Source organism: Canis aureus, chromosome 21 (genome assembly GCF_053574225.1).
Source record: "Canis aureus isolate CA01 chromosome 21, VMU_Caureus_v.1.0, whole genome shotgun sequence".
Taxonomy (NCBI): domain Eukaryota; kingdom Metazoa; phylum Chordata; class Mammalia; order Carnivora; family Canidae; genus Canis; species Canis aureus.
Window position 1 is genome coordinate 10426882 of NC_135631.1, and position 18974 is coordinate 10445855.

General features: G+C 64.2%; 1 protein-coding gene across 1 annotated transcript in view; it reads right to left on the reverse strand.

The window, feature by feature from the left end:
* Positions 1–1080: 1080 nt before the first annotated feature.
* MUC5B (mucin 5B, oligomeric mucus/gel-forming) overlaps positions 1081–18974 on the reverse strand; it is a 32411-nt gene continuing 14517 nt past the window's right edge. The window contains exons 31-49 of the mRNA XM_077864279.1: positions 8634–18782; positions 8084–8481; positions 7652–7823; positions 6720–6976; positions 6267–6453; positions 5955–6180; positions 5696–5874; positions 5558–5627; positions 5270–5370; positions 4932–4963; positions 4492–4672; positions 4134–4238; positions 4004–4041; positions 3393–3509; positions 3124–3210; positions 2896–3018; positions 2584–2629; positions 2290–2398; positions 1081–1873 (exon numbers count right to left, since the gene is read on the reverse strand). Of these exons, the coding sequence (XP_077720405.1) occupies positions 1669–1873; positions 2290–2398; positions 2584–2629; positions 2896–3018; positions 3124–3210; positions 3393–3509; positions 4004–4041; positions 4134–4238; positions 4492–4672; positions 4932–4963; positions 5270–5370; positions 5558–5627; positions 5696–5874; positions 5955–6180; positions 6267–6453; positions 6720–6976; positions 7652–7823; positions 8084–8481; positions 8634–18782 (12782 nt within the window). The 3' untranslated portion in view covers positions 1081–1668. The remainder of the gene's footprint in view (positions 1874–2289; positions 2399–2583; positions 2630–2895; positions 3019–3123; positions 3211–3392; positions 3510–4003; positions 4042–4133; positions 4239–4491; positions 4673–4931; positions 4964–5269; positions 5371–5557; positions 5628–5695; positions 5875–5954; positions 6181–6266; positions 6454–6719; positions 6977–7651; positions 7824–8083; positions 8482–8633; positions 18783–18974) is intronic.

An 18974-nucleotide genomic window follows, 5' to 3' on the forward strand; every position in this document is an offset into this window, starting at 1 on the left:
AGGGAATGACGGAGGGGTTTAGGGAAGGCTGTCGTTTTTCACATGTTGTTTCGCACAAAGACTCAGGTAGGGGTGTGGCCACAGCCCTCAGGAAATCACACTGTGAGGCTCGGGTCAGCTTCCAGAAGGTGATCCTAGAGGGGCAGCCAGTCCCCCTGAGCTGGCCCCGTCTGGTCGGGTCCCCGGGTGGCCTGCCCTGCCCAGACCTCTGAGGTGGGTGGGAAAGGCTAGTGTGGCCCGCAGAGAGCCCAGGCCCTCCTTGCTGAGCCCTGCAGCCGGCCCCACCTCGGGAACCACACGGAGTGCAGAGGCAGGTCATGCAGCTCAGAGAAGGGGAGAAGACCCTCCTATGCACCCCCCCACCAGCTGCTGCCTTCACGCAGCCCCACCCGAAGCCACCCCTGCCCACTGTGGTCATCTTTCTGGCCCAGTTAAGCCAGGGTACCTTCTGCCACTGAGGCTGTGTATATGGTTCTGGTTGGCATGTCTCCTGTCTGCCACGCCCCACACCTGCTCCCCAGTTCTTGCTGCAGGCGCAGGGAGCTCTCTGGGGAGGGCAGCAGGACAGGAAGGCAGAAATCCCTGTCCTGGGGAGATGACAGGGCCAGTCACAGAGCAGGTGGAGGTGGGACCAGCGCCCTGAAGCAAAGACACTGTTTGAGGGGCCGGCAGCTCCCCTGGGGTTGGGCAGCACCGTGCACCCCTCTTCCTGTGCACACCCTGCCCACAAGGAAGCCACATCCTGCGCTGGCTCACACACGCCTGGGCTGTATCTATGCCTCCAGTGGGTTTCCAGTCTTTCCACATCAGGGAACTGGCTTCCTTACAAGTCTTGAAACAATGGAGAGGGTCATTTCTGAGCTCTTGGCTCACCTCTGGCCCCAGCCAGTGCCCCACAGCCTGAGACCGACCCTGAGGGCCTCTGTGCCTCTTGGCCCACCTGCCCCTCCCAGTGGATCCAGCATGAGCCCTGCGGGTGCTCTATAGCCTGAAGGGCCCTGGGCAGCCTGGCCCATGGAGGAGTGAGAGAGGGGAAGCCCAGGGGACGCAGTGGGCAGAACAGACACCAGGACCAAGAAGTGTACACAATGCTCAGCGTTTATTTGCAAGGTTGGGACAGGGTGGGCAGACGGCTTGCTGTGGAGCACCGACCCCTCCCTGCCCTGCCTCTCGGCCACCGTCGCCCCAGGCCCAGTTTCAGACGTGGGCAGGCAGCCACCCTGCCTGACGCCACTCGCTGGATGGGCCTTGGCCCGCATCCTGCTGCAGGAGGCGGCTGGCAGGAATCTGCTCCACGGGGCTCTGAGGACAGTGGGGGACAACATGGCAGCTCCTGGGCAGTGTGCTACGGGGCATCCCTCTGACACTAAGAAGGGGGGGTGAGTCCATGCAGAGCGAGCACTTGTCTCAGATGAGGGGTAGGGCTTGATGGCCAGGCAAGTGGCCAAGGTGTGTTCCGAGGGCTAGGGCCCCTCCCAGAGCCCTCCTCAGGTAGGTCCTCAATGTGTCATGAACTTCCAGGTTGACCCTCCAAGGCACAGGTTCCACGAGGGCACAGGTGGCCAGTGTGCCTGGGCTCCTGCAGCGGGCTGGCTGAGCTTTCCGTGGTTGGGTGGGGTGGGGGCCTGGTGGGACGGGGTCAGAATGGCAACGCACAGTGGTGGGCCCCTAGACTGGGAAGACGGGAGTGCTGTCCTCGGGAGCCTTGGGTGAGGGGCCGCAGGACGGGGCACAGCTGCACTTGTCCACGTGGGTGTAGGTGTGCTGGATAGCTGTCCCATCGGGACACTGCATGGTCACCACCTCCTCGTGAACCACTGTCTCCTGGCAGCAGGTGCACTGATGCTCCATAGCCTGGGCCTCCATGGAGTACCTGCAGACACACGGCCGCCCTCAGGACCTGCCTGGTCCAGCCCCAGCCACTGGGCTCCTGCTGTCCCTAGGGTCTGGGGTCGGGAGCCGAGTGCCCCACCCTCTGGTGGGCAGCCCAGACCTCATCCTCGGAGCACGAGGGTATCTCTGACCTGGCATGGGACAGTCCTCAGGGCCCCTAAACTCTGACCCACTCTCTCCAGGCCCCCTCTTGTCTTGGAACCAGCTCATGCATGGGACATGCTGACCTGGGCAGGACCATCCTCCCCCCCAGAACCTTCCCTGGGTCCTGAGCCGGCGGGCACCCTTCCTTCTGCTCTCTGGGCCCACCTGCTCACAGCTGGCCAAATCAGGGTGGTCTGGGCAGGCAGGGGCCTCTGGGGAGGGGCTCTGGGGAGGGGCTCGGGGCTCGCTCACTTGGACACTCCGGGGCATGAGCCCCCGCAGAACGTGACGTTGACTGGGGCATGGGTGGCGCAGCCCTGGTGTGTCAGGACCGTCGTGTTGACGCGGACTTGGCACTTGTCTGTGCGGACAGAGAGGCCGTGGAGGTGCGGGGGCAGCCGCTGGGGACCCCGACCTGGGCCGTGGCTGCACACCACCCTCCCGAAGCCCTGCTTAGGGTGGGTGCTGGGGCCGGGGGTAGCTTGGGGCAGAAATCAGCGGAGACAGACGCGAGAGGGGTAGAGCGGCAGGCTGGCCTCGACTTACCCACTTCCTCACAGGAGTAGCAGCAGCCTATTTTCCTGAGGATGCCCTGAAGGGGGAGGCAGAGACAGGGGGCGAGCTGGGGCGGGGCGAGGCCTCTTGGGGGCGAGCCTCTGGGGCGGTGGGCGTGGCCTCTGAGGCAATGGGGAGGGCCTAGGTGGGCGGGGCCTCCCGGGGCGGGGCCTCTGAGGGCGGGGACCTGAATGGGGGGAGGGTGGGGTCTCCTGGGGCGGGGCCTCAGGGCTGGGGGCGTGGGTGGGGTGGGGCCTCTCGGGGCGGGGCCTGTGCGGGAGGGCAGCAGAGCACAGCACACACCTCACAGCTGGACACCACCGGGCAGGGCGTGGGCCTCTGAGTGAGCACGTGGAGCCCATTCTGGACCTCGCAGCGGTACTCCGTGCAGTTGTCCAGGAGGGAGTTGACCCAGGTTTCATTGGGCTGCAATGCAATGGGGAGGGTGGAGGCCCGTGGGGAATTATGTGAGCTGAGTGGGTCAAGGGAAGGGTCACCCAGCTGGGGGGCAGAGACCAATCCCGCTCTTACCTGGATCAGCCAGCCATCAGAAGTGGGACAGGCTGTCTGCACGCACTCCCCACAGCACTGTCCGGCCACCTTCCGGTGCTCGTAGCCCTGAGGATCAGGGGTGGTTACGTGGTCACCCCCAGTCCTCCTGCCCTCCCATCCATACCCTCAGGGCCCAGCGACCTCCTTGGAAGCCCCTGACTCTGGGAGGCCATTTCCCTGCCCAGGGCCGCTGCCAGGTGGGCACCACCGGGGGGGGGGGTGGGCTGGGAATGCCCTGGAGGGTTTACCTGGCGGCAGGTGGTATTACAGGTGTTCTCTTCACACTGCACAATTGGACCCCGGGTGTCCATGGACAGGCAGGTGCACGTGTGGCAGGGAGTGACCGATGGGAAGGTGGCACCAACCTGCAGTGGATGGGATGAGAAGAGGTGACATTGAGGACACTAGGGGGCTGCAGGCCCAGGACACCTCCCTGTGGCTAGGACAAAGGGAGCCCAGAGACATGGGTTCTTTCTTCTCCAGATAGATCATGCAGGTGCCCCCTGGCTGAGCACAGACCAGAGCAGACGCAGGACCCCAGGCCAGCTGGAGGGGCTGGGGGGGCCCAGTCTCACCCCAACACTCGTGCTGTGAGGAAGCTCCTGGGACACCTCTCAGAGGCAGCCAACAGCTCCCCCAGGCACTCAACAGACAGGGCCACCCTTGTGTGCCCTCCCCTGTGTGCCCATGTGGCTCTAAAGGGCCCGGAGCCCCCATGCTTATCCAGTATCCTGCTGGAGGGTGCAGGGGGGGCTGGGCATGTTCAGATAAGGGGTGGAGGTCCCATGTGGATGTACAGAGCCTGGGGCCCAACCCTCTGCCACCATCCCACTCAGCCCTGTGGCTGCCCAGCCCTTACCCCAAAGAAAGTGTGATTGTAGAAGCACAGCTGAGGTCCTAGAAGCAAAGAGATGGCTGAGCACCTGCCCAGCTGGTGGGGAGGAAGTGCTCTGACCACCCCCACACCCCGAGCCCCCAGCCCCACTCACGGCAGCTGAAGGTAGGGCAGCAGGCATCCTCCTTCTGGGTGCGGACCAGCTCCTCTGCTGGCCCACATGTGGGTGGGCTCTGGGTGCAGGTGGTCGTGTTGCAGACTGTGGGAGAGTCGGGGTGCTATCAGGGGTGCCCCTGCAGCTCCCCCATCTGGCTGTGCCAGCTCCCACTGGGAGGGAGTTTCCTGCAACAGTCATATTTTTCCCCTGGTGGTTGAGCCTCCGGGTTCCTACTGGGACCCCTTACCATACCAGGGCACACCAGAGGGGCCAGCCTTAGCCCAGCCCAGCCCCTGAGGCCCTCCCCAGCCCTACAGGCCTCCTCCCCTTCCGGCCGGGGATGCACCGGGCTCACCGCACAGCGTCTCCAGACAGCATGAGTTGTTGCCCAGAGGCCTGGTGATGGCCACGAAGCCAGCCCCACTGCACTGCGGGGGCGGGTCCTGGGCTTTGCACGGCAGCGGCGTGCACTGCACCGACATGGAGCCCGGGTGGCACATGCAGTCCTGGCAGTCGCTGACCCACCGCTCCCCAGGCTGAAACAGAGCAGTTTGGGTCCCTGGAGACTCCTGGACCTTGCCCTGGCCCCTCGGGCTGTGTCCAACATACTGACCCCTCAGGATGGCCAGGTCGGCCCCTCACCTCCTGCTTGAGCTGCTGTCTCTGGAGCAGCCCACATGACAGGGAGGTGCCTCACACTGGGGTACCCCACACCAGCCACCCACAGGGGCTGCCCGGGCACAAGGGGCACTCTGCTCAAGCCAGGGGGCAGGTAGCTGGGGGCAGAACACTCACGGATTTGGGAAATCCATCTGGTCCCACGCAGGCTGGAAGGGAAGAAAAATGGAGGTCACTGGGCATGCTGGGGTCCCAGGCCCAGAGAGCAGAGACCACAGGCCCTGGGATGTGTCCTTGCAGGCCTGGCCGCCCCCACCCCTGGCCAGGGCCTCTTCTTCCTGTTGGGGTCAAGGCCCTGGAGAACCCAGGGTCATGGCCACACGGCACCCCTGGGGTGGACACTGGGCTGGGAGTGTGAGCCCCCAAGAGGGGTGGTCCTAGGCTGCAGCCTTCCCACCCCAGGCCCTCCGCCTCATGCTCTGCAGCTCCGGACAGGGCCGCGGTGGCTGGCTTACCGCACTCGCGCACACAGACGTTTGTGTGCTTGTTGAAGAGGGTGTGTCCGTCAGGGCAGAAGCAGCCCTCTGCTAGCCCCCTGCCTGCTCCGCTCTGGCTCCTGCAAGGCGAGGAGGGTGTTCTTGGGACCCTCGATCCATAGACGTGGCCGTCCAAAGGGGAAGGGCAGAGTGCTGGGGTTGACCAGCTGCCCCAGGCCCAGAGTCAGGGGTCAGAGGCCAGGGTGGGGGGAGTGGAGCCCCTGAGATCTGAGGCTGGGGATCCCAGACCCTCCAGGCAGGCTTTACCTGAGGTCACAGGACGCAGGCTGTGCGGGGCCGCACGGCTGGTACACCTTGTCAGGCGGGCAGGTGAAATCTGGAGACACAGAGACAGGAGTCAGGTGGGCCAAGGAGGCTGGAGCCCCCGGGGCCACCCTGACTCACTGCACAGCCCGTCGGTGGCGTTCCTCCAGCTGCTGCACACGCCCCGGGCACGGCAGAGGGCTGCGTAGGCCTCTAGGCTCTGGCACAGCACCTGGGGCCGGTCGGGTTGGCAGCTGTCGCTGACACAGGAGCTGACGAATGGGCCGGGTGGGATGAGGTCATGGCACTCTGCGAAGACCCTGCGGGTGGGGGCGGTCAGAGGCTGGGGCCGAGGGTGGGTTGCTGCCCCAGAACTGCCAAACCCACGGGAGGGACTCACGGGCTCAGTATCAGTTCGCAGAGGGGCGCTGGGGGGCACGGGGTGGAGGTGGGCGTGGTGGGTGCTGAGGGCAGGGTGCCTGCCGTCGGGGGTGGGCTGGTGGGTGCCCAGCAGTCCTCCCTGCCGCTCTCGGGGACCATCCAGCTGAGGGCCATGTGCTGGCAACTGGGGGCCATGGTGCCGTCTGGCTGGCGGCAGTCATCATTCTGGTTGTTGGTGCAGGTGCCTGGGGAGGCAGGGTGGCAGGGTCAGGCTGTGCAGGGTTCCCTGTGGAGAGCAGCTGGGGCCTGGGCGTCCCTGGCACCCACTCACCGCACTGGCCCTCGGTGTTGTGGCTGAAGTGGCTGTAGGACAGTCGGATCTGGAAGAGGTGCCCGTCGAAGGTGATGTTCACGCCAATGGCAGGAATGTCGATGCCCATGGTGGTGGTCCCTGTCACAGACACACTCATGCCGTTCTTGCTGAAGCCGGAGCTCACTTGTATTTGGTCGAACAGGATCTGAGGATGTGCCGTGGGTGTTCATGACAGTGTGGTGGGGCAGCAGGGCCCACCTTTGGGGCTCTGCCTCCCAGGTGCTGGGGCCCCAGATCCTCGGCACCCCTTCCCCAAAGCGCAGATGCTCCCCTTGAGGCCTGGGGCCCTGGTTGGGCATGTTTGGATCCCTGAGTCATCCCTGTGTGCCCTTTACTCTGCCCAAGACCCCTTCGGGAGCCGACTTCCAGGCCTGCAGGCCTTCCCTGGTGATGCGGGACAGGGCCACTCACCAGGCTCTGCTCCTGCCCGCTGGCGTCGATGCTGATGGTGAGGATGACCTCTGTGGACTTGTAGTGGATGCTGAGGGCACGGGGACAGTGGGCGGTGGCTGCGGAGGCCCTGCAGTAGTAGTTGTTCATGTAGATGCTGAGGTTTCCATGCCGTGGGTGGATCTCCTTCATGAGCACATGGGTGCAGTTGTCCAGAAAGGAGTAGGAGGTGCCGTCGAAGGTGGTGTAGTGAGAGTCCCCCCAGCCTCTGCAGGAGCCTGCGGGACATGAACAGTCCCCTCACCCAGTGTCACCCCAACCTCAGGGGAGCCACTCAGCTGCCCTGGGCCCCGGGTGCCTTTTCACATCAGGGATGTAGTGGGTTGCCTGGGGGCCCAGAGGCATGTCCACCCTGAGAACATGGCCTCATCTGGGAAACGGTCTTCTTGTCTGTAACTGAGTAAAGGACCTCAGGATGATGCCGTCCTGGGCTACCCAATGACAAGTATCCTTGCAAGAGAGAGAGGAGCTGCCACAGAACACAAGGCCATGGCTGGAAGCTTGTGGCCACTATCCCAGGGACACCTGGAGCCCCCAAAGCTGAAAAGGCAGGAAGGGCCCTCCCTCCTGATGTTCTGACCCAGCCTGTGGTCCTTGCTTCCTCCCGGAACCGATGCCCAGCCATCCGGGGGCCAGGCCAGAAACGCTCCCAGCAGTAGCTCCAGGAGGAACACTCAGGAATCCCTGGGCTCCCATCTCCACTCCGACCCCTTGACCCAGGTCCCCCTCCCAGTGGCAGAGGCAGATGCGTGGGTGGGCTCGGCAGACCCAGGCCTTCCCCCTTCTGTGGTGGCCTGTCGCCAGCTCTGGCTGGCTCTGTGTGCCACAGCTCTGGCTCCCAGTGCACTCCCAATGCCCCTCTGCCCACAGCAGCCACCCTCACCCCGGCTTACACTCGCACTCGAAGTAGAAGTCACAGGGATCATTCTCTGACCACACTTTGACCGGTTGGTGCCCGTTCACACAGTGGATGCTGGGCACTGGTTTGCGCCCCAGGAGGATCACATGGTTGTAGCCTTCACACCGCGCCCTGGTGCAGTCTGACAGGGTCCAGGACTCGTTTACCTGGGAGAGAGCGGGCCTGGTGCTCACCGGCTGGGATCATGAGACGTGTCCCATGGCCCTGCCACATCCTGAGGTTCCTCACGCATGCATGGGGCAGAGCGGCCCGGCGACCTGGCCACCCCAGATGCCGTCCCAGCCCCAACCCCATGTGCCTTCCTCCAGCAGGAGCTACCTGTGCAGGGGTCATGGGGGCAGGGCTGGGCCCAGTGGGATCCCCAACCAACCACACTGCAGAAGTGGGCAGGGGGCAGAGGATGTACCTGTCGGGGAGGGACAATGAGGTCGCAAACCGGGGCTGGGGAGATTGGGGACGTAGAGGCCGAGGACTCCGGGGACCTAGAGGCCGAGGACTCTGGGGGCGTAGAGACCGAGGACTCCGGGGGCGTAGAGACCGAGGACTCCGGGGGCGTAGAGACCGAGGACTCAGGGGGTGTAGAGACTGAGGACTCCGGAGGTGTAGAGACTGAAGACTCCGGGGGCGTAGAGACCGAGGACTCCGGGGGTGTAGAGACCGAGGACTCCGGGGGCGTAGAGACTGAAGACTCCGGGGGCGAGGTGGTGGGGCAGGTGCCCTGGAAGCGGTCAATGTCACAGTGCTGGTTGCAGATGGCGTAGAAGTGGCAGCCTGCTCTGTCCGTCTTGTTGTAGACGACGTCCCCTGTGAGGAATCACCAAGGTGGACACGGCAGGGTCAGCTCAGGGGAGGGCGTGAGGTGGGGCACACCTGCTGACCAGCAGGAAGCCCAGGACACAGCCACCAGACCCAGGAATGGAGCACAGTGGCCAGGATATGCCAGGCTCTGCACTCACCAGGGGAGAAGAGCTGCCCAAACGCCTGGCAGAGGCAGCCAGTGGTGAAGTGGGAGCTGGGGGATGAGGCGGGCCTCGGGGTAGTGAGCACGGCGGAGGATACTGTGGACACAGTAACTGGCGGCAAGATGTGGGTGGTCTCCGGGGACAGGGAGGAGGCCGCGGAGAGGCGCACGGTGCTCCACGGAGAGCTGGTGGCCTCAGGCGTGGGGGGCGACAGGGAGGCTCTGGTGCTGGCTCCTGAGCTGGAGGTGGCCTGTGCTGTGCTGGGCAGCGTGCTGGGCCGTCCCAGTGAGGTCCCGGGGTGCCAGGTTGGGGACTCACTGCTGCGGGGGTGGCCTGTGGAGGCCGTGGAGGTGTGGAATATGGGCACGGAGGAGAAGACAGTGGTGGCCCTCGGGGTGGGCGTCACTGGCGTGCGGGGGGTCTGTGGTGCCGAAGAGGAGGCCGTGGAGGTGGTGGCAGTGGGGCAGTGGCCATTGTCCTCACAGCACAGCAGGCGCACGTGGTAGTTGTGGCAGTAGCGCAGCGGCCCCGGCTGCTCCCGGTTGCGGCACACCAGCCCGAAGCTCACGTTGCACCGGACCACCTGCCCCAGGTCCTCCAGACGCGTGTCCGGCGCCTTCTCTGATCGGCACTGGATGTCCTGGGGGTGCTGGCAGAAGCTGAGGCCCGCTGAGCGGAAGACCGAGAAGGTCTCGAAGTCCCCGCCGTCCAGGCCTGGCACGGGGTAGTCCTCATCGAACCAGTCTGTCCACGTGCACCGTGGGCTGCAGCCCGTGGAGGACGACGTGGCCAAGGTGTGCGTGCTGCGGCTGGGCTGTGGGGACCTGGAGACCGACGTGGTCCCGAAGGTGGGTGTGCTGGGCGGGGACTTGGAGGAGATCCACCTGCTGGAGGTCACCACAGGGCCCGAGGTGGGGGCACTGGGTGAGGTGGGCTTGGTGATTGTGGTGGGCAACCTCGGGGAGGCAGACGGACTGAGGCTGGAGACCCTCTCTGTGGTCCTGGCAGGGGTAGGAAGGGTCTGTGTGGTGGATTCCGAGACTCTCTGGGAGGTCCTTGGGGAAGAGGGGCCTATCTGGGTGGTGGATGCAGTGAGCCTCTGGGAGGTCCCAGGGGAAGAGGGGCCTGTCTGGATGGTGGACACAGTGACCCCCTGGGAGGTCCCTGGGGAAGAAGGGACTGTCTGGGTGGTAGATATAAGGACCCGTTTGGTTATCTGTGGGGAAGAGGGGCCTGTCTGGGTGGTGGACACAGTGATCCCCTGGGAGGTCACTGGGGAAGAGGGGCCTGTCTGGATGGTGGATGCAGTGAGCCTCTGGGAGGTCCCAGGGGAAGAGGGGCCTGTCTGGATGGTGGACACAGTGGCCTTCTCAGTTGTCCCAGGGGAAGAGGGGCCTGTCTGGGTGGTGGATGCAGTGAGCCTCTGGGAGGTCCCAGGGGAAGAGGGGACTGTCTGGGTGGTAGATATAAGGACCCGTTTGGTTATCTGTGGGGAAGAGGGGCCTGTCTGTGTGGTCGACACAGTGATCCCCTGGGAGGTCCCTGTGGAAGAGGGGCCTGTCTGGATGGTGGACACAGTGGCCTTCTCGGTTGTCCCAGGGGAAGAGGGGCCTGTCTGGGTGGTGGACGTAGTGAACCTCTTGGAGGTCCCTGGGGAAGAGGGGCCTGTCTGAATGGTAGACTCAGTGACCCCATGGGTGGTTCCTGGGGAAGAGGGGCCTCTCTGGGTGGTAGATATAAGGACCCTTTTGGTTATCTGTGGGGAAGAGGGGCCTGTCTGGATGGTGGATGTAGTGACCCCCTGGGAGGTCCCTGGGGAAGAGGGGCCTGTCTGGGTGGTGGATGCAGTGAGCCTCTGGGAGGTCCCAGGGGAAGAGGGGCCTGTCTGGATGGTAGACACAGTGACCCCCTGGGAGGTCCCTGGGGAAGAGGGGCCTGTCTGGGTGGTGGATGCAGTGACCCTCTGGGAGGTCCCAGGGGAAGAGGGGCCTGTCTGGATGGTGGACACAGTGACCCCCTGGGAGGTCCCTGGGGAAGAGGGGCCTGTCTGGATGGTGGACACAGTGGCCTTCTCGGTTGTCCCAGGGGAAGAGGGGCCTGTCTGGGTGGTGGATGTAGTGAACCTCTTGGACGTCCCTGGGGAAGAGGGGCCTGTCTGAATGGTAGGCTCAGTGACCCCATGGGTGGTTCCTGGGGAAGAGGGGCCTGTCTGGGTGGTGGACACAGTGACCCCCTGGGAAGTCCCTGTGGAAGAGGGGCCTGTCTGGATGGTGGACACAGTGGCCTTCTCAGTTGTCCCAGGGGAAGAGGGGCCTGTCTGGGTGGTGGACGTAGTGAACCTCTTGGACGTCCCTGGGGAAGAGGGGCCTGTCTGAATGGTAGGCTCAGTGACCCCATGGGTGGTTCCTGGGGAAGAGGGGCCTGTCTGGGTGGTAGATATAAGGACCCTTTTGGTTATCTGTGGGGAAGAGGGGCCTGTCTGGGTGGTGGATGCAGGTACCCTCTGGGAGGTTCCTGGGGAAGAGGGGCCTGTCTGAATGGTAGACTCAGTGACCCCATGGGTGGTTCCTGGGGAAGAGGGGCCTGTCTGGGTGGTGGATGCAGTGATCCTCTGAGAGGTCCCTGGGGAAGAGGGGCTTGTCTCGATGGTAGACACAAGGACCCTTTTGGTTATCCCTGAGGAAGAGGGCCCTGTCTGGATGGTAGACACAGTGACCTCATGGGTGGTTCCTGGGGAAGAAGGGCCTGTCTGGGTGGTGGATGCAGTGACCTTCTCGGTTATCCCTGGTGAAGAGGGGACTGTCTGGATGGTGGACACAGTGACCTTCTTGGTTGTCCCTGGAGAAGAGGGGCCTGTCTGGGTTGTGGATACAGTGATCCCCTCAGTGGTCCCAAAGGAAGAAGGAAAGGTCTGGGTAGTGGACGTAGGGACCCTCTGGGTGGTCCTGGGGGAGGAAGGGAGGGTGGCCGTGGTCTGTGGCGTGGTAACCCTCGGTGAGCTTTGACCTGTGCTGCTGGTTGTACTGAAGACTTTAGGGGACGTCAAGGGTGCTGTGGAGGTGGTGGTGGCAGTGGGGCAGTGGCCATTGTCCTCACAGCACAGCAGGCGCACGTGGTAGTTGTGGCAGTAGCGCAGCGGCCCCGGCTGCTCCCGGTTGCGGCACACCAGCCCGAAGCTCACGTTGCACCGGACCACCTGCCCCAGGTCCTCCAGACGCGTGTCCGGCGCCTTCTCTGATCGGCACTGGATGTCCTGGGGGTGCTGGCAGAAGCTGAGGCCCGCTGAGCGGAAGACCGAGAAGGTCTCGAAGTCCCCGCCGTCCAGGCCTGGCACGGGGTAGTCCTCATCGAACCAGTCTGTCCACGTGCACCGTGGGCTGCAGCCCGTGGAGGACGACGTGGCCAAGGTGTGCGTGCTGCGGCTGGGCTGTGGGGACCTGGAGACCGACGTGGTCCCGAAGGTGGATGTGCTGGGCGGGGACTTGGAGGAGATCCACCTGCTGGAGGTCACCACAGGGCCCGAGGTGGGGGCACTGGGTGAGGTGGGCTTGGTGATTGTGGTGGGCAACCTCGGGGAGGCAGACGGACTGAGGCTGGAGACCCTCTCTGTGGTCCTGGCAGGGGTAGGAAGGGTCTGTGTGGTGGATTCCGAGACTCTCTGGGAGGTCCCAGGGGAAGAGGGGCCTGTCTGGGTGGTGGACGTGGTGACCCCCTGAGAGGTCCCTGGAGAAGAGGGGCCTGTCTGGGTGGTGGACGCAGTGACCTTCTGGGTGGTCCCTGGGGAAGAGGGGACTGTCTGTGTCGTGGACACAGTGACCTTCTCGGTTGTCCCTGAAGAAGAGGGGCTTGTCTGGGTGGTGGACACAAGGACCCTCTTGGTTATCCTGGTGGAAGAGGTGCCTGTCTGGGTGGTGGACACAGTGACCCCCTGGGTGGTCTCTGGGGAAGAGGGGACTGTCTGGATGGTGGACACAGTGGCCTTCTCGGTTGTCACTGGGGGAGAGGGGACTGTCTGGGTGGTTGATGCAGCGATCCTCTGGGAGGTCCCTGGGGAAGAGGGGCCTGTTTCGGTGGTAGATATAAGCACCCCTTTGGTTATCTGTGGGGAAGAGGGGCCTGTCTGGGTGGTGGACACAGTGACCCCCTGGGTACTCCTTGGGGAAGCAGAGCCTGTCTGCGTGGTGGACGCAGAGACCTTCTGGGAGGTCCCTGGGGAAGAGGGACCTGTCTGAGTGGTAGAAACAAGGACCTTCTTGGTTATCCCTGGAGAAGAGGGGCCTGTCTGGGTGGTGGACACAGTGACCTCCTGGGTGGTCCCTGGGGAAGAGGGGACTGTCTGTGTGGTGGACACAGTGACCTTCTCGGTTGTCCCTGAAGAAGAGGGGCCTGTCTGGGTCGTGGACGTAGTGACCCCCTGGGAGGTCCTTAGGGAAGAGGGGCTTGTCTGAGTTGTGGACACAAGGACCCTCTTGGTTATCCCAGTGGAAGAGGCGGCTGTCTGGGTGGTGGATGCAGTGACCCCCTGGGTGGTCTCTGGGGAAGAGGGGACTGTCTGGATGGTGGACACAGTGACCTTCTTGGTTGTCCCTGGAGAAGAGGGGCCTGTCTGGGTTGTGGACACAGTGATCCCCTCAGTGGTCCCAAAGGAAGAAGGAAAGGTCTGGGTAGTGGACGTAGGGACCCTCTGGGTGGTCCTGGGGGAGGAAGGGAGGGTGGCCGTGGTCTGTGGCCTGGTAACCCCCGGTGAGCTTTGACCTGTGCTGCTGGTTGTACTGAAGACTTTAGGGGACGTCAAGGGTGCTGTGGAGGTGGTGGTGGCAGTGGGGCAGTGGCCATTGTCCTCACAGCACAGCAGGCGCACGTGGTAGTTGTGGCAGTAGCGCAGCGGCCCCGGCTGCTCCCGGTTGCGGCACACCAGCCCGAAGCTCACGTTGCACCGGACCACCTGCCCCAGGTCCTCCAGACGCGTGTCCGGCGCCTTCTCTGATCGGCACTGGATGTCCTGGGGGTGCTGGCAGAAGCTGAGGCCCGCTGAGCGGAAGACCGAGAAGGTCTCGAAGTCCCCGCCGTCCAGGCCTGGCACGGGGTAGTCCTCATCGAACCAGTCTGTCCACGTGCACCGTGGGCTGCAGCCCGTGGAGGACGACGTGGCCAAGGTGTGCGTGCTGCGGCTGGGCTGTGGGGACCTGGAGACCGACGTGGTCCCGAAGGTGGGTGTGCTGGGCGGGGACTTGGAGGAGATCCACCTGCTGGAGGTCACCACAGGGCCCGAGGTGGGGGCACTGGGTGAGGTGGGCTTGGTGATTGTGGTGGGCAACCTCGGGGAGGCAGACGGACTGAGGCTGGAGACCCTCTCTGTGGTCCTGGCAGGGGTAGGAAGGGTCTGTGTGGTGGATTCCGAGACTCTCTGGGAGGTCCCAGGGGAAGAGGGGCCTGTCTGGGTGGTGGACGTGGTGACCCCCTGAGAGGTCCCTGGAGAAGAGGGGCCTGTCTGGGTGGTGGACGCAGTGACCTTCTGGGTGGTCCCTGGGGAAGAGGGGACTGTCTGTGTCGTGGACACAGTGACCTTCTCGGTTGTCCCTGAAGAAGAGGGGCTTGTCTGGGTGGTGGACACAAGGACCCTCTTGGTTATCCTGGTGGAAGAGGTGCCTGTCTGGGTGGTGGACAAAGTGACCCCCTGGGTGGTCTCTGGGGAAGAGGGGACTGTCTGGATGGTGGACACAGTGGCCTTCTCGGTTGTCACTGGGGGAGAGGGGACTGTCTGGGTGGTTGATGCAGCGATCCTCTGGGAGGTCCCTGGGGAAGAGGGGCCTGTTTCGGTGGTAGATATAAGCACCCCTTTGGTTATCTGTGGGGAAGAGGGGCCTGTCTGGGTGGTGGACACAGTGACCTCCTGGGTGGTCCCTGGGGAAGAGGGGACTGTCTGTGTGGTGGACACAGTGACCTTCTCGGTTGTCCCTGAAGAAGAGGGGCCTGTCTGGGTCGTGGACGTAGTGACCCCCTGGGAGGTCCTTAGGGAAGAGGGGCTTGTCTGAGTTGTGGACACAAGGACCCTCTTGGTTATCCCAGTGGAAGAGGCGGCTGTCTGGGTGGTGGATGCAGTGACCCCCTGGGTGGTCTCTGGGGAAGAGGGGACTGTCTGGATGGTGGACACAGTGACCTTCTTGGTTGTCCCTGGAGAAGAGGGGCCTGTCTGGGTTGTGGACACAGTGATCCCCTCAGTGGTCCCAAAGGAAGAAGGAAAGGTCTGGGTAGTGGACGTAGGGACCCTCTGGGTGGTCCTGGGGGAGGAAGGGAGGGTGGCCGTGGTCTGTGGCCTGGTAACCCCCGGTGAGCTTTGACCTGTGCTGCTGGTTGTACTGAAGACTTTAGGGGACGTCAAGGGTGCTGTGGAGGTGGTGGTGGCAGTGGGGCAGTGGCCATTGTCCTCACAGCACAGCAGGCGCACGTGGTAGTTGTGGCAGTAGCGCAGCGGCCCCGGCTGCTCCCGGTTGCGGCACACCAGCCCGAAGCTCACGTTGCACCGGACCACCTGCCCCAGGTCCTCCAGACGCGTGTCCGGCGCCTTCTCTGATCGGCACTGGATGTCCTGGGGGTGCTGGCAGAAGCTGAGGCCCGCTGAGCGGAAGACCGAGAAGGTCTCGAAGTCCCCGCCGTCCAGGCCTGGCATGGGGTAGTCCTCATCGAACCAGTCTGTCCACGTGCACCGTGGGCTGCAGCCCGTGGAGGACGACGTGGCCAAGGTGTGCGTGCTGCGGCTGGGCTGTGGGGACCTGGAGACCGACGTGGTCCCGAAGGTGGATGTGCTGGGCGGGGACTTGGAGGAGATCCACCTGCTGGAGGTCACCACAGGGCCCGAGGTGGGGGCACTGGGTGAGGTGGGCTTGGTGATTGTGGTGGGCAACCTCGGGGAGGCAGACGGACTGAGGCTGGAGACCCTCTCTGTGGTCCTGGCAGGGGTAGGAAGGGTCTGTGTGGTGGATTCCGAGACTCTCTGGGAGGTCCCAGGGGAAGAGGGGCCTGTCTGGGTGGTGGACACAGTGAGTCTGTGGGAGGTCGCAGGGGAAGAGGGGCCTGTCTGGGTGGTGGATGCAGTGACCCCCTGGGAGGTCCCTGGGGAAGAGGGACCTGTCTGGGTGGTGGATGTGGTGACCCCCTGGGAGGTCACTGCGGAAGACGGGCCTATCTGGGTGGTGGACGCAGTGAGTCTCTGGGAGGTCGCAGGGGAAGAGAGGCCTGTCTGGGTGGTGGATGTGGTGACCCCCTGGGAGGTCACTGCAGAAGAGGGGCCTGTCTGGATGGTGGACGCAGTGACCCCCTGGGAGGTCCCTGGGGAAGAGGGACCTGTCTGGGTGGTGGATGCAGTGACCCTTTGGGATGTCTGGGGGGAAGAGGGGCCTGTCTGGGTGGTAGACACAGTGACCCCCTCAGTGGTCCCAAAGGAAGAAAGAAAGGTCTGTGTGGTGGAGGTAGGGACCCTCTGGGTGGTCCTGGGGGAGGAAGGGAGGGTGGCCGTGGATTTCAGCCCAGTAACCTCTGGTGATCTTTGGCTTGTGCTGGTGCTGATGCTGGTGCTGATGCTGGTGCTGGTGGTGGTAGGCTGGGGTCTGGGTGAGCTGACGCAGTTGCTGTCCTCCTCACAGCAGAGCACGCGGATGTGGTAGTTGAGGCAGGGCCGGCCCCCCCTCTGCCGGTTGTTTCTGCAGATGAGCCCATAGCTCACGTCACAGTACACCACCTGGTCCAGCTCCTCTAGGGGTGTGTCTGGGTAGAGCACTGCCTGACACTCGATGGCCTCGGGCTCCTCACAGAGCTGGCCCCCGGCATCCTGGATGTGGTAGTAGGTTTCAATGTCACCCCCGTAGCGACCGGGCAGGGGCTGGTCACTGTCCATCCATTTGGTCCAGTGGCAGGTGGGCTGGCAGGTGGAGGTGGCCACAGTGCGGCCAGTGCTGGGGGCCATAGGACTGGGGGTCATTGGAGGTTGGACAGTGGTGCTGGTGGCCAGCGTGGGGGTCAGACCTGGGCTGGTGCCCCGCGGGCTCACCACAGTGGTGGCCAGGGTGCTGGCACAGTGGCTGTAGTCCTCACAACAGAGCACTCGGATTTTGTAGTTGAGGCACATCTTGAGCCAGTCGTCCTGGTCCTGATTGCGGCAAACCAGGCCCTCCGGCAGCCCACAGTGCACCACCTGGCCCACCATCTCCAAGGTGTTGTCAGGCAGGGTCACTGCACGACACTGCAGGTCAAGTGGGTGCTTGCAGATGGCTTTGCCGTCTGCCCGGATGTGGGTGTAGGTCTCAAATTCCCCACCAGACACCCCTGGCGTTGGGTAGCTCTCATCTATCCAGTCCGTCCAGGCACAGCGGGGTTCACAGGCTGTGGACCTGGCCACTGGGGACGTGGGGCTCTGGGTGTGGCTGGAAGTGACAAGTAGGGAGGTCTGGGTCTTGCCTGTGGGTGCTGTGGTCCTGGAGGTGCCCGCGGAGAGACGTATGGTGGTGCTCCATGGAGAGCTGGTGGCCTGAATTGTGGGGGGCGATGGGGAGGCTCTGGTGCTGGAGGTGGCCTGTGCTGTGCCGGGCAGCGTGGTGGGCTGTCCAGGCGAGGTCTTGGGGTGCCAGGTTGGGGACTCACTGCTGCGGGGGCTGCCTGTGGAGACCCGGGTGATGGGCACGGAGGGGAAGATAGTGGTGGCCATCGTGGTGGGGGTCACCAGGGTGCGGGTGGTCTGCGGGGCTGGCGAGGAGGCTGTGGAGGTGGCCTCAGGGGAGGAGGCATGGGTCTGAATGGACAGTGTGGTCGAGGCGGTGCTGGGGACAGCCGTGCTGGGGCAGTGCGGGGACGGGTGGCAGCAGAGCACTCGGACATTGTAGTTGAAGCACATGTTGAAGGGCCCCTTCTGGTCCTGGTTCCTGCAGATCAGCCCCGTGTGCAGGCTGCAGGTGAGCACCTGTCCAATCTGGTCGATGCTGACCTCGGGGTAGTTCTCTGCCCGGCACTGGATGCGCTGGGGCTCCTGGCACAGCGTGCCCCCAGCAATCCTGATGTTCTCAAAGGTCTCCATGTCCCCACCCTCGACCCCTGAGGTTGGAAAGTCCACATCAAACCAGTCTGTCCACTCGCACTGGGGCTGACAGCTGGTCGTGCCCTGGCTGCTGGTGGCCTCGGTGGTGGCCGTCACCAGGGTTTCCAGGGATGTCTTTGCTCTTGTCGTGTGCATCTCAGTGTGTGAGGTGGATGGGGGGCCAGTGGAGACAGTGCCTGTCGTGGGAGTCACAAGGATCTGTGTGGTCCGTGACACTGGGGTGGGTCCACTGGAGGGGCCTCCCGTGGTTCTCAGCGGTGGTGTCTGTGTCAGTGGCTGGGACGTGGGCTGCTCGCAGTGGTCATGGCTACAGCAGAACACGCGGATCCTGTAGTTGTAGCACATCTTGAAGAGGCCCACCTGCTCCTGGTTCCTGCACACCAGGCCGAAGCTGACGTCACAGTGCACGCGCTGGCCCAGCGACTCGGGGCTCCTGCCGGGGAAGTTCTCGGCCTGGCACTCGATGTCCTGAGGCTGCTCGCACACGGCCCCTCCTGCGCTCCGGATCCTGTCGTAGGACTCGACGTCCCCGCCGGCCTCCTCGGACTTGGGGTAGTCCTCATCGAACCACTCCGTCCACTGGCACCGGGGCTGACAGGAGGTGGTCGCCAAGGTTGCGGAGCTGCTCGGCGCCCAGGTCCCTGTTGTGGTGGGCTCGGCAGGTGGGGTCTGCGTGCGGGGGGTGGGCAGGGACTCGGTCGGAGTCTGCAGGCTGGTGGTGCCGGGGGAGGTGCTGCAGGGCACGTAGTCACAGCAGAGGACCCGCACCTCGTAGTTGTGGCAGAGTGGGGGGCTCTGCTCAGCATTGAGGCACGTCAGCCCCTGGGCCATGTCACACTCCACCTTCTGGCCCAGCTGCTGAAGTGGGGTGTCAGGGAGCCCCTGTGCCCGGCACTCGATGCTCGCCGGGGCTGGGCAGACCTGGTGACCGCTCTGCCTCAGGTTCACGAACGTCTCAAAGTCTCCACCTGCCATGCCAGGCTCCGGGCGGCCGCTGTCGTACCAGTCAGACCAGAGGCAGAGCTCGCGCACACACACGGTGGGGGAGGTGGGGCCTGAGCCTGGGGTGGGGGGCAGGGACCGCCTCAGTCTCCTCTGCGCCCCTGCCGGCCATGCCCAGGAGCGGGGGCTGAGCGGGGCCGTCGGTTACCCCGGGACACCCACCCTGACCTCCCGCCCTGCCCAGACCATTGCCCGGGATCGGGGGTCGGGGGTCGGGAGACGGAGACAGAACCGGCAGCGTGTCC